This window comes from Hyperolius riggenbachi, chromosome 3, assembly GCF_040937935.1.
Source record: "Hyperolius riggenbachi isolate aHypRig1 chromosome 3, aHypRig1.pri, whole genome shotgun sequence".
In the NCBI taxonomy this organism is placed as follows: Eukaryota; Metazoa; Chordata; class Amphibia; order Anura; family Hyperoliidae; genus Hyperolius; species Hyperolius riggenbachi.
In genome coordinates this window covers 314,400,894-314,413,763 of record NC_090648.1, presented here as the reverse complement: position 1 = coordinate 314,413,763, position 12,870 = coordinate 314,400,894, and the positions used below count along the sequence as shown (strand labels likewise).

At 41.8% G+C, this 12,870-nt stretch overlaps 1 protein-coding gene across 2 annotated transcripts in view; it reads right to left on the bottom strand.

Annotated features, from left to right (window-relative positions):
- The window catches only part of LOC137561459 (uncharacterized), a 52,235-nt gene that overhangs the window by 18,688 nt on the left and 20,677 nt on the right, over positions 1–12,870 (bottom strand). For both annotated transcript variants that reach the window (XR_011030022.1, XM_068272755.1), the window contains exons 5-7: positions 8,737–8,784; positions 3,254–3,298; positions 2,258–2,302 (exon numbers count right to left, since the gene is read on the bottom strand). Coding sequence is in view for 1 of the 2 variants with exons in the window: in XM_068272755.1 (XP_068128856.1) it covers positions 2,258–2,302; positions 3,254–3,298; positions 8,737–8,784 (138 nt within the window). In the remaining variant the exon portion in view is untranslated. The remainder of the gene's footprint in view (positions 1–2,257; positions 2,303–3,253; positions 3,299–8,736; positions 8,785–12,870) is intronic.

Below are 12,870 nucleotides of genomic sequence, written 5' to 3'. Positions count from 1 at the left end.
GGCCTATAGGCTGGTGTGAGTCGAGTGTGAGGCCTTAGCAACGCCAAAAACATAGCAATACAGCCATATATGTCAAACTCCGGCCCGCAGGCCAAATCTGGCGCTCAGGGCTATTAAATTTGGCCCTCAAGGGGTTTCCCCACTTTGCATTATGTTTGGCCCACTCTAGACCACCAGGGAAACTGTACTGGAGATGAAGCCCTAGATCACCAGAGAAGCCATATGGGGAAGGTAGGGGGGAAAGCCCTAAACACTAGGGAACTATAAAGGCGAGGGTGGGGGTCTCTAGACACCAGGGAGCTGTATAGGGGAGGAGGACCACTAGACACTAGGGAACTGTATAGGAGTTTGAAGGGAGGGGGCATTAGAAAACTGGGACTTTATAAGGGAGGGATGTGGCCAGTAGACATTGAGGTTGGCCCGCAACTAGGTCCCAGTGTACAATTTCGGCCCACATTGTATTTGAGTTTGACACCCCTGATCTAAGCTGTAGCAAGTAAATAGCATGTTAAGACTAATGGGACAGATTAAGAGCAGATTCAGAGCAAGCAGCATCAGTAAGCCAGCACCTATTCAGTAAGGAGCTCTTTGGGCGAGACTCCCTAACACTGCTACTACCTACTGAGTGCACTGTAGTGGCTGCCTCGCAATGCGCTTTGAGTCCGACAGGAGAAAAACGCTATACAAAAAAAGGAACAATAATAACATTCACATCTAAAGGGATGTTGAGGATGCCTCTTTTCTATTGTAATGCCCTCACTGCAGGGAACAGCGTAACAACACAGAGACACTTAGGTAACTTAACGGACATCTACCACACGTGAAAATATTGATGAATTAGCACACACAAGTTTAAAATACAGCACACACAAGTCCAACAAAGTCGTGATATGACCCCTCTGGAGGAGCCTCTTGCAATGGCCATGCGGGTAACTTCCTCTTCCTGCTTCATTCAGTGATGCATTTCTCTAACAGAGAAGACAGGGGTGACCCAGAAGTTATAACATAGCCAAGATGGTAGCTGTGATTTTTTAAATTAAATTGAAAACTATTTGGTGTAGAATGGCGATTCAGGCATCAAATGAAAGAGCAGAGCACAAGCTACAGGAAGGTATGCATCTTTGAATACTTTGCAGTACTGGTCATGTCTCTTTAAAGGCATACCCATGAGAGATGCTCAGAGTCCCTTTAAACTGCCCTTTTCTCCTGGCGGACTCAAAGCTCCAGCCAGAGCTGCAGCCACTAGGATGCGCTCTATAGGCAGCAGCAGTGTTAGGGAGTCTTGCCTAAGGTCTCCTACTGAATAGGTGCTGGCTTACTGAACAGGAAGAGCTGAGAATGTGTCAGAGGCAGAGAACTTAACCAGTACACTATCCAACCACTGTTAGATTTGTTTTGCCAACCCTAAATTCCTTACCCAGTGACACCATGGGAACATATAGTTTAATTAAATTATTTGTTGTCACCTAGACAGGATGTTAGTTTAATCCTCCTATACAGGTCGTAATATAGCAGTTGTATCTAAACAGCATTTCAAATACAAGTGAAAAAAAATTTGATTCAGGTTTTAAGTGCAGTGTGTCATTTTTATAGTTTTTCTCCCACCTACTTTCTCCCACCTACTTATCTTTGTGCTTACTTTACAAAGATTGTATCTATCTCTTTACAGAACATTGTTATTTGCTTACTTTAAATATTAACCTCCCTGGCGGTACGCAGTTTTAGAGGCTGCATCCGTGGGAGGATTTTTTAAAATGAAAGTTGCTGTATGTGCCTAAGCTAGCACTTTGCTAGCTTATTGTGTCCCCCAGGCCCCCCGGCACCGCTCTGATCCCCCCGATCGCTGCCGGCAATATTTACCCATCCGCGATCCCACGAGAGGCGCAACTTCACGATCCAGCTTCACTCGTCGCTATGGTGACGATCAGACATGACGTCATGCGCAGTCTCGATCCTCCCCATACCGAAGCCTGGAGGTGAAGGCTGCAGCTGCGCCATCGCAGGATCCCTGGGGGGTAGGTATTGCGGCGGTGATTGGGGGCGATCGGTGGGGACCCGAGGCACTTGGGGGACATGGTTAGCTAGCAAGGTGCTAGCTGAAGAATATGGCACAATTTTTATTTTAGAAAAATCCTCCTGGGGCCATGTGATCCCCTGCGGCGGCTAGCCTGACCCTAGGTCGGGCTTACCGCCAGAGAGGTTAAAGATGCAGACACATAAGTACAACATTTTATCCAATATAATTGGTGCTACTTACTCGATTAGACTGTGCTTTACTTCCTGATACTTTTTTGCAGTTTTTCTAAGAAAATAGAAAGACAACATGATTAATTTGTCAGTGACACCTATAAAATTGCTATTGTAGGTGGACAGGGCTAATGAATGGATATCTCAGCTGCTGTCAGCCAGCCATTAATTAGACTGAGGATGTTTTCTTTTGAGGAATCTCCACAACTCCCATTATGATGATCACATATGTGGCAATTTAAACTTTCATTCAACTTTCATCTTTTTTTCTCTTTTCAATTGTGATCACTTTGATTGGCTTACAGTGATCACAGAGTCAGGAGCCCATGAAATTGTTGGCTTCTAACTGGCGCACGGAGCTCAGCTCACATTAGACAGGTGTGTTTAGTGGTGAAGGAGTGGCAATAGCGGTGATGGGAGATTGAAATTGACATCCTGGCAGCGATAAGAGGCTCCAAGCATAGTGTAGATATCAATTGCATGTGTCTGGAGTGTCTGGAAGAGGTTATGATCACCACATTAGAATGAAAAGGAAATGAATGATTGTGTGTATTCAATCAAGTGCAATAAACAACCTAAAGGGCGTTGAGGGATAGTCAAGAAATGCCAGCAAAATTACTGTATGGACACAGTGTCTGGCAGGTTACCAGAATGTACGCAACTGACATAGTGCACTTTGCACAAGTAGCATCAATTAGATATAATGCTAGTATAATGCATGTTGCGCTACTAAATTTGGGCTCTGCAGTACAGGTAGTATGTAACCGAACTCCATAGAGCGGCTGTGATGCAGCTGGCCACCGTGTACAATGGTGGAGACTGCATTTGGGGTTCTTTGGGTGTCCAGCTTTGGTTGCACCACGGAACCACGCTACTGTTAGGCATAGGTAGATGGGACTTTAGCATAAGGTGTAGGTAGAGGGGGTTAAGGGAGGAAAAATAATATTTTTCATATTTGTTCTACCTAAAAATGTAATTATTTAATTAGCGTTTCACTGTCACATACCTTTTTTGGTTCTTTCTCTCCTTCAACAATTTCTTTGAAACATTTCTGAAAAAAAATATGAAAGTAAACTATTAAGATTCTTGTCATAGTTGCTTTGTCGCCTTAGTGTGGGGACCCAGTTATATAGTTAAGATGTATTTAGACACCTCTAATGATGTACACTAAAACATAGGTAGGTGCCATGCATGTTATTAAAATAAACATTATTCACGCTTAAGGGTGGCAAAGGGTCAGGAAGACAATTGTGAGGATCCTGTCCTTTCACAGCCCTCTGGTAAAATGTCTTCATTTTAATAAAATGACAAAGTAATGTAGCACACATTGGGCACATAGCACAACTCACACTGTATACAGAATACACACATTGGTTCTTTAGGATTCGTTATGACACTTGCATTGTGCATGTTATGCTAGCAAAATGCATTGTGAATTGTTCTATGCGTGCAATGTGGGCTATGTCACCGGCATAAATACTGGTAAAATAGCAGTCCGTGGTCTATGCACTGCAACTTTACCGGGACTTAGTGAATCAACCCCAATATGCATTAAAAAACATAAGAACAAACTAGTGCGTTAAGCAGCCAAATTAGAACACAAATTATTTTACACCACTTCCCAAAAAAGTCTTGATCCAAGATCCATACAAAGTTTGAAGCTTTTCGTTTGTATAGAAAAAGCTGAACTTTTTCACAACTAAATCATTTGACTACACAAGATTCAAGTTTGATTTTTATAAAAATGTAAGGAACATTAATATTTATTGTATGTTTGGAAAAAAAAAAGCCAATCTACAACTTCCATAGCGGAATACGATGAGTCCCTGAGATTTATTGCCAATGTACTGAAAGTGATATGGAAGCATTAGCCAATTTAGAATTTTAGAGGAAAATGAATCGCCTAGAAAGCCAGTAAGTCAGTCTGTACAACAGTCAGCAGTAGAGTTCAACAACCTACACCCTGCATAGCGTGCAAATCAGTGATCACATTCCCTCCAATACAGGGTTCTAAAGGTGACCACACACCATACAATTTTTTAAATATCTGTTCAATTTAAGAATTGCTATAAATTTTTCTGACTGATTGTAACATTTCAAAAATATGACCAATGTACCACACACATATGTTACATTTTTTCCCCAATTATGATAAAAATGTTTGGAAACGCTGACAAAATTGCTAGGGTTTGTATATTAATAAATTGACAATCTAACACACACCATACAATCTTTAGAAAGATTGAAGAAAAATATCTGGCATTCCAGATCGATAAAAATCGAACAAAATGGGAAATCCGTTCTGATTTTTCAGCCGAATGAAAAAAAGCTTTCGATTTTTTTTTGGGAGATCCGATCGTTTTTATCGAATTGCCGTAAAATCGGATCATTTTATTGTATCGTGTGTGGCCACCTTAAGTTTGATATCTAAGTTATATTGAGGTCCCTGTTGAGAGCCTAGGTAGAAAATGGGTTTATCAACAAAAAGCTGGGTTAACAGTTGTTTGACCCTTTCCCACGGAGACCCGTGATATATTTTCTATCAACGATTTATTAATCCCTGGTGGATCCCACTGGCAGACCCATTGTCTCAGGGAGGGGCTCAGAGTATCTGGATCATGTCCTCCGACTCCTACTACAGCATATACCCTTTTACCTCAAGGATAAAAGGCATATATTACAAAAAGTAAACTAAATGAAATGGAATCCTGATGATCACCTAGCCACCGTTGATGTAGTGAATCTGTACAATTATATCTAAAAAAAATGGGGGTCCAGGTGATCTATAAATGATTAAGTTGGATTCCAAACACAGAAGAAGAAAAATAATAATTTCTCTGTAGATGTCTTGAATTTGTGTTAAATAACAATTCATTCCTTTTTTGGGGGATGGAGTACTGCTGGCCATCTGAGGTCCTGGTCCAGATATGTGGATGAGGTGTTTGTCATTTGGTTATCTGCCAGAGACAAATTTCTTGATATTAAGACATGCTTACAGCAGAACAACTGCCATCCACAGGTGAATGGGGTGGAGACAAAGTCTCTTTCCTGGATCTATCACTTGAGGTATATGGTGATAATTTGATCACTAAAGGGCATGAGAAGGAAAGAGCCACAAATGCCCTGCTGCAATATAGTAGCTACCATCCTAAACATACCAAAGACTCCATTCCATACAGTCAATTTTTAAGATTAAAGTGTAACTGTCGGGCATAAAATAAAAAATCAATTCTTTATTTTTATCTGGTAAACAAGTAATATGGATGCTAACTAGGCAACCCAAAATTTAAAATCACTGTTACTTTTCTTGTTCATGAATGATCATTCCCCAGTTTACCTGACTCTTATTTGGTACACAAAAATTTGGTACACAAAAAAATGTTGCAGGGCATGCTGGGTTGTCCTTTTTTGCTTCTCTAGTAGAGAAGTAGAAGTAGAGAAGCAAAAGATGACAACCCAGCATGCCCTGCAACTTCCTTTTTGTGTACCAAAGTTTGTGTATACCAAATAAGAGTCAGGTAAACTGGGGAATGATCATTAATCAACAAGAAAAGTAATAGAGATTTTAACTTTTGGATTGCCTGGTTAGCATCCTAATTACTTGTTTACCAGCTAAAAATAAAGAATTGATTTTTGATTTTATGCCCGACAGTTACACTTTAAAGAGGAATAATGCTAATGAGACAGATTTTGAGACACAGGCAAAATACATAAGCAATATATTTCTTGAGAGAGTATATAAAGCTAAACAAATCAATCAGTCATTAAATGAAGTGTAAATGCTAACTCACAATGAGAAATTGATATATAAAAATAAACAAAGGATTAAAGTAGAACATGATATATTTATCTTCACTTTTGACAATACCCACTTAGCTGAAACCATTAAAATGTACTGGAAAAAAAATGAGGTTCGCATCCATGTGGCTATTGTCCTACTTGCAACCATGTCCCTAAACAAAATGGGTCAAATTGGGGGATATGAGATTAAAATTTGGAAATTCATTAGCTGTAGAACTGCATTTGTGGTGTATGCCCTCCTATGCCCTTGACACTTCTTTTATGTAGGCAAAAGGACTAGACCAATGAGAGTTAGATTAGTTGAACATCTGCAGTCTCTAAAAACTGGAGTGGTTCAGTTAATTCAACATTTAAAAAACTGTACATAGAGGAAATCCATCATGCTTAAGACTAATCAGACTGGACACCACTGGAACTCCCTACAGAGGTGGGAATAGAAAGAGACTCTTATTGCAATGATAGGCTGAATTGTTTCCAGAACAAATGCAATGGGTCCCTTAGGATTCAACATTTGTAACTAATTGGGGGTATTTTTGGAACGTTACATTTTTGATATCCATAATAATTATGATTCTACTGCAAACTCTAACTCTATAACCACCAAAATGCATATAATATTTCATTCACCCTTTTTGCACCACTATATAAAACTTTAATAGTGATTTCATATGCAGCATACCCGCATGCACATGTGTATCCTTCTCCAAAAACGGACTAATTTAAATAACAGCCTGAAGAAGCTTCCCTTTTTTGCTAAGCATTGTCACCCTCTTCAAGTGTCACCTTCACAGGCTCTGACTGGAAATAAGCTAAATGAATAACGTTTGGCACCTACAAAGCTTTGCAGCTACTCTTATGAAGTCAGAAATGTTGCCACATCACACGTTTATTAATAGCACTTCCTACCAAATGTATAGAGTTGTTATTGCCAAATCACATACAAGAAAAGAGTCAATGAAACTTTAGAGAACCTTCGAGGCATTATAAATACCTGTGTTCAAGCCCTAGTTTGTGGGTGTGTTAGAGCACAAGAATTGCAGGTATGTACTTGTTGCAATAAATATATTTCAAGTGAACTTGGATTTTAAATGGAACCAGAAGTAAGAGGAATACGAAGGTTGCCATCTTCAATCTTCATTCTCTAATAAACAATGCCAGTGTCTTTGTAAGCTAATGCTCTGCCTCTAATTCTTTCCCGGGCCCAGGCCCAGGGCCCAGAATGAGCATGTAGACACAATGCTCAGACTCCACTGGCTACATTCTTGTTGCAGGTCCCCTGACCACCTGAAAACCCCAGGAGGACATTCTCTGCTCTTTCTGTGGATATATGGTATGTACATTTTCACTACCAAAAGGAAAGTACATTATCCGTCAATTAACCGCATTTAAAAAATTTTTTTATCTTAACTAAAATGAATCTTCTCAAAAACAGTGATGATCAGCTAATTACAATTATGCGAAATTTTGTATTTACACTTATACGTAATTACGGGTCGTAAATTCAATTGATTTCATATGGTAAATTGTAATTTCACCTAAAATGTGCGTGTAATTTTTGTGTAATTTTGTGCCGACTTGAATAGCAAAGCCCCCATACATGGTAATGACACCAAAATGCTACATGTGTTAAGGAGAATAGTGGGTACAAGTCAAAAAAAGAATTTTCCAAAAAGACCTTGTAATTTTTGAGAAAATTGATCTTAAAAATGCAAAGAAAAAATAGTTTTTAAACAAAAAAATGACGGTTTAAAAACCATTTTTCTTTGCATATTTAAAATCGATTTTCTCAACAACTACAAGGTCTTTTCGAAAAAGTCTTTTGTCTTTTTTTTGTGTTGTTCCCAATATTCTCCTTAACATATGTAGCAATTTTGGTAGCTATAGCATGTATGGGGGCTTTGCTATTAACCGCCAAAGTTGGCACACAATTTCGTGAAATTGCGCAAAAATTATGAGAAAAATTTTGCGAAATGATGAAATATTACTATTACATACGAAATGAATTAAGATTTTCCCTGAAATTTCGCATTACGATTTCGATACGTAAATGTGATGCATCTTTTTAAAAATGTCCCCACTGTTCTCCTTAATATACCTAGTAAATTTGGTGATTATAGCATGTATGGGGGCTTCAAAAAACTTTGCAAGGACATTTTTGCAGAAATTTACAAGACAACTGTACATTTGAGAAACATTTTGCTGTTAGGTCAGAGGCACTTTCGCCCATCCCTAGTCAGACTTTCCAAGGACACTCATGAAGAAATCTGAGATCCAAAATTTCAACTAAAATGAAACCCCCAAAAAAGTAACCGTCCCATTTCTTGGAGTGAAGATGCACTTCAACTTGTATGGAGTGGACAAAAAAACATTTGCATCTACCATGTCAAAACAGCCCTCCCCCCGAACAAAAAACAAAACAAAACATGTTGGGTACCCCAACAAGATTAAAATAATTAACCATCAGGTCCCGATGTAATTCGGCACTGTTATGTTGCATGGTCGCACGATGAACAACTGGGGAGGGGAGGTGTGAGGGTTGGGGTTTGGGATGGGCACACTGGGGGGGGGGGGGGGTTGCTGTTTCAACTGTTAAAAAAATAAATAATTAACCATCAGATACACAGCTAGATTGCCTCCCCAATAAGCCTTCAAGACACACACGTTTGTACTGTATAAGATAGTGCTTACCCTCTTTGGTTTTGCTCTGGTATTATCAAATATTCCTGTGCAGTCTTTCTGTAAAATATAACAGGAGGATAATTACTATTATAACAATCAGTATTTCAAAAGGCAAGCATTCTTCTGTTTTTTTTTGGTCTGTATAAAGCTACTGTAAAGAATTTAATGTTATGATTTGTTCACACCATGAACAGGTATAGCTACACGCTGCATGACACTATGTTGCTTCTTTACATAGTACGAAGTCACAGCCATCTGCAGCACTGTGTAGGTTATGGAGAGAGAAACAGACTGGGCATGTTTATTGAAAGTTCACATAAGCTACATATGTGTACTTGTGGCAATGGTTATATGCTATACAGCAATATTTGTACACATGGTCTCACGTGAATAAAGATTACCTATATGGATGCAACATGATAGACCATTTGCTGTGGCCAAGAACCACTGCTGGTGGTTATCTTTTGCAAATGAAACAAGTTTTGGACCACCAAGCCCAGCTAAAATGTCTTTATTAATGGAAAAAAGAAAAAAGCTGATCTTAGCTGCATCACATAAAGCCATCAAGATATATTTATGACTAAACAATTTGGGAATTTGCTTTAAGAGTTAAAAACTTAGAGGATACAATGATCATACATGGGGTTTGTATGTAATTCATTCATTATCTTCCCAAATTGTATGGTATGTATAAGGTGTAACAGCCCTTATATAAAGTGAGATGCTCTTGCCAGATAGGAGTTCAAAACATGGAAGAAACATCAGCTGTCTGGCTCCTAACTCCTTCACCCAAGAGCAGCCCATACACATGTAGATTTCCACCCAATGTTTCAGAAGTAATCGATACCTACCACACACAGCACATCGATTTTCAATAGATTCCATTAAAGGGATACTGTAGGGGGGTCGGGGGAAAATGAGCTGAACTTACCCGGGGCTTCTAACGGTCCCCCGCAGACATCCTGTGCCCGCGCAGCCGCTCACCGATGCTCCGGCCCCGCCTCCGGTTCACTTCTGGAATTTCTGACTTTAAAGTCAGAAAACCACTGCGCCTGTGTTGCCGTGTCCTCGATCCCACTGATGTCATCAAGAGCGCACAGCGCAGGCCCAGTATGGTCTGTGTCTGCGCAGTACACTCCTGGTGACATCAGCGGGAGCGAGGACACGGCAACGCAGGCGCAGTGGTTTTCTGACTTTAAAGTCAGAAATTCCAGAAGTGAACCGGAGGCGGGGCCGGAGCATTGGGGAGTGGCTGCGCCAACACAGGATGTCTGCGGGGGACCATTAGAAGCCCCGGGTAAGTTCAGCTCCTTTTCCCCCGACCCCCCTACAGTATCCCTTTAAGGAATCTTGAAAATTGAGTGAACAGCAGCATTGTGGTTTTTGATGTTATCCTGCCCCGCCCCCTGATTGAGCTAAATTTTCCATCCTGTCTGATCACAATGTTCATTTAATTTTTGGTCAAAATCTGTCTATATACAGCATTATTAATCAAACATTTCAAGGGTGGAATCTGCAGGGAACAAAATGGGAAAATTGATTTGTGTATTGGTAACTTTAGTCACTGGGAACAAAACAGGGCAACTATTCTTCATTCTAATTTTTTTATATACTCTCCATGTTTGTTTAATTTTTATTCTATTTTTATTTATCTATTTTTTTTCTCCCTACTTTGCCATTATACATATACCGATAGTTCTATTAGTTTTATGGAGCTGTAGTTCCTCTTTTTCAACACTAGATGGTAGACTTAATTCCCTAGCCCAGTGCTTCTCAAACCTGTCCTCATAACTTCCCAATGGTTCATGTTTTTCACACAAATTAACCTATGCACAGGTGGGGTAATTAGTGTCTCAACTAGGTGTATTCCATGTAGCTGAGACACTAATTACCCCGCCTGTGCAGAGGTGAGGTTGCCTGAAAAACATGGACCGTTGGAGAGTCACAAGGACAAGTTTGAGAAACACGGCACCGCCCTAGCCTCTTCCAGTTTGTAGGTTTGGTGCCATATGCAATTTGCCAGCAAGGAGGGTGCCCTGCCAGATGGTTTGGAGATACTTTTTTTGCCGAGGAATCCCATTTTACTGTATAGAGAAGAGCACTGTAGCATGTTTGGCAGTGGTCTTGGTGGAATTGGCACTGCTGCAGTGGGGAGCTGCTTTACACTTGTGCCTGCAATTGGTTTGCTACCTACTTTTACCTATCAAGATCCAGCTACCTGTTTGCAATACAGCACTGTGGGGTTGTAGAGATACTGTAGGTAAAGTGTACGGAGCATTACAAAAACTGCATACTGTCAATTTAAGCTTTAAGCATGGTATGTATCCAACACATATGTTAGTCCTAATTTGAGGGTAACAACATACACAATAGGAGCAACATATGCGCTGGCTGCATACCATGCTTAGCCTACATAATGCAATGGTGTGTAGTTTACATAACTCTCGGTAAACTGTACCATCTCTGCAAGTGCAACCTAAGAGTTGCCAGTGAATTCATCCTTTAACCTCCCTGGCGTTCTATTAAAATCGCCAGGGAGGCTGCGGGAGGGTTTTTTTTAAATTAAAAAAAATCTATTTCATGCAGCCAACTGAAAGTTGGCTGCATGAAAGCCCACTAGAGGGCGCTCCGGAAGCGTACTTTCGATCGCCTCCGGCAATCGAAAGTAACAAGATAGGCCGCAATGAGCGGCCTATCTTGTTTTGCTTTCCTCGTCGCCATGGCGACGAGCGGAGTGACGTCATGGACGTCAGTCGACGTCCTGACGTCAGAGCCGCCCGATCCAGCCCCTAGCGCCGGCCGGAACTGTTTGTTCCGGCTGCACTGGGCTCGGGCGGCTGGGGGGACCCTCTTTCGCCGCTGCACGCGGCGGATCGCCGCGGAGCGGCGGCGATCGGGCAGCACACGCGGCTGGCAAAGTGCCGGCTGCGTGTGCTGCTTTTTTCAGATTAAAAATCGGCCCAGCAGGGCCTGAGCGGCGACCTCCGGCGGCATACCCCGAGCTCAGCTCGGGATTACCGCCAAGGGGGTTAAAAGATGACAAAACGAGAGGCGCATGCGCGGAGCCAGCCTGAACGGATGCAGGCAAAGTGAGCTCCGTGACTACACTGCATAAAACGCCCTAAAAAGCATTCCAGAGACGACTAAAGGACACTTCCGAGAGACCCACACGTATGGAGGATGTCACAGAGAGGAAAAAAGAATAAAACCAAGGTCTCTACAGCCTCTACACAAACTTTACCAGACTTCTTCCAGAAGCGCAACACCAGACAGGGCACCAAAATGGCGGAAGGAGCCTGCTCCTCATCCCCGGCAGCCGAAGACTCTGAGGTAATGGAGGCACAGGCGGACATCTCCTCCAAAACGCACCCGGAGTTGCTCTCATCCATCAAGCTGCTATTCAAAACAGAATTGGCTGTTGCAGTTACCAGCATTAATGCTGAAATCCGGGACATCGGAACTCGTGTGAACACACTGGAGACTCGATGCGACAATATGGCGGATGCCATCGCGGCTGACAAAAAAGTACAAACAGCACAAGACCTAAGAATTGCCCAATTAGAGGAGTGACTCGAAGACTTTGAAAATCGGGCTCGCAGATCGAATCTTAGGATTCGCGGGCTCCCCGAATCTTACACCGCACTTAGGGAGGTGGCAGGAACTCTTTTTACCACCATGCTACCCCAAGCAGAACCCGGCCTATTCCGCATTGATAGGATTCACAGGGCCTTGGGGAAGCCCCGCAACCCCGACCTCCCAAGAGACGTAATAATGAAACTACATTACTTCGAAGCGAAAGATCAACTAATGAATGCCGCCCGCCAGCTGCAGACATTGCCGGGAGTCCCGGAATCCGTCCAGCTATACTCAGACTTAGCCCCAGGCACACTACAAAAACGAAAGTCTTTGAGACCGATCGCTCAGGCCCTACGAAAAGAGAGTATCCCATACCGCTGGACCTTCCCATGCAGGCTGACATTTCAACACCAAGGTTCTTCATATACCATCAAGTCTATGGAAGAAGGACTACCTATCTGCTCCTCGCTAAAAATTGATGTTGTAGTCCCACCATCGTCATCTCCTCAGCCACTGCAACAGTCACCTAGGCCAGAGAGAGTTTGGACACCAGTATCCCAAAGATCG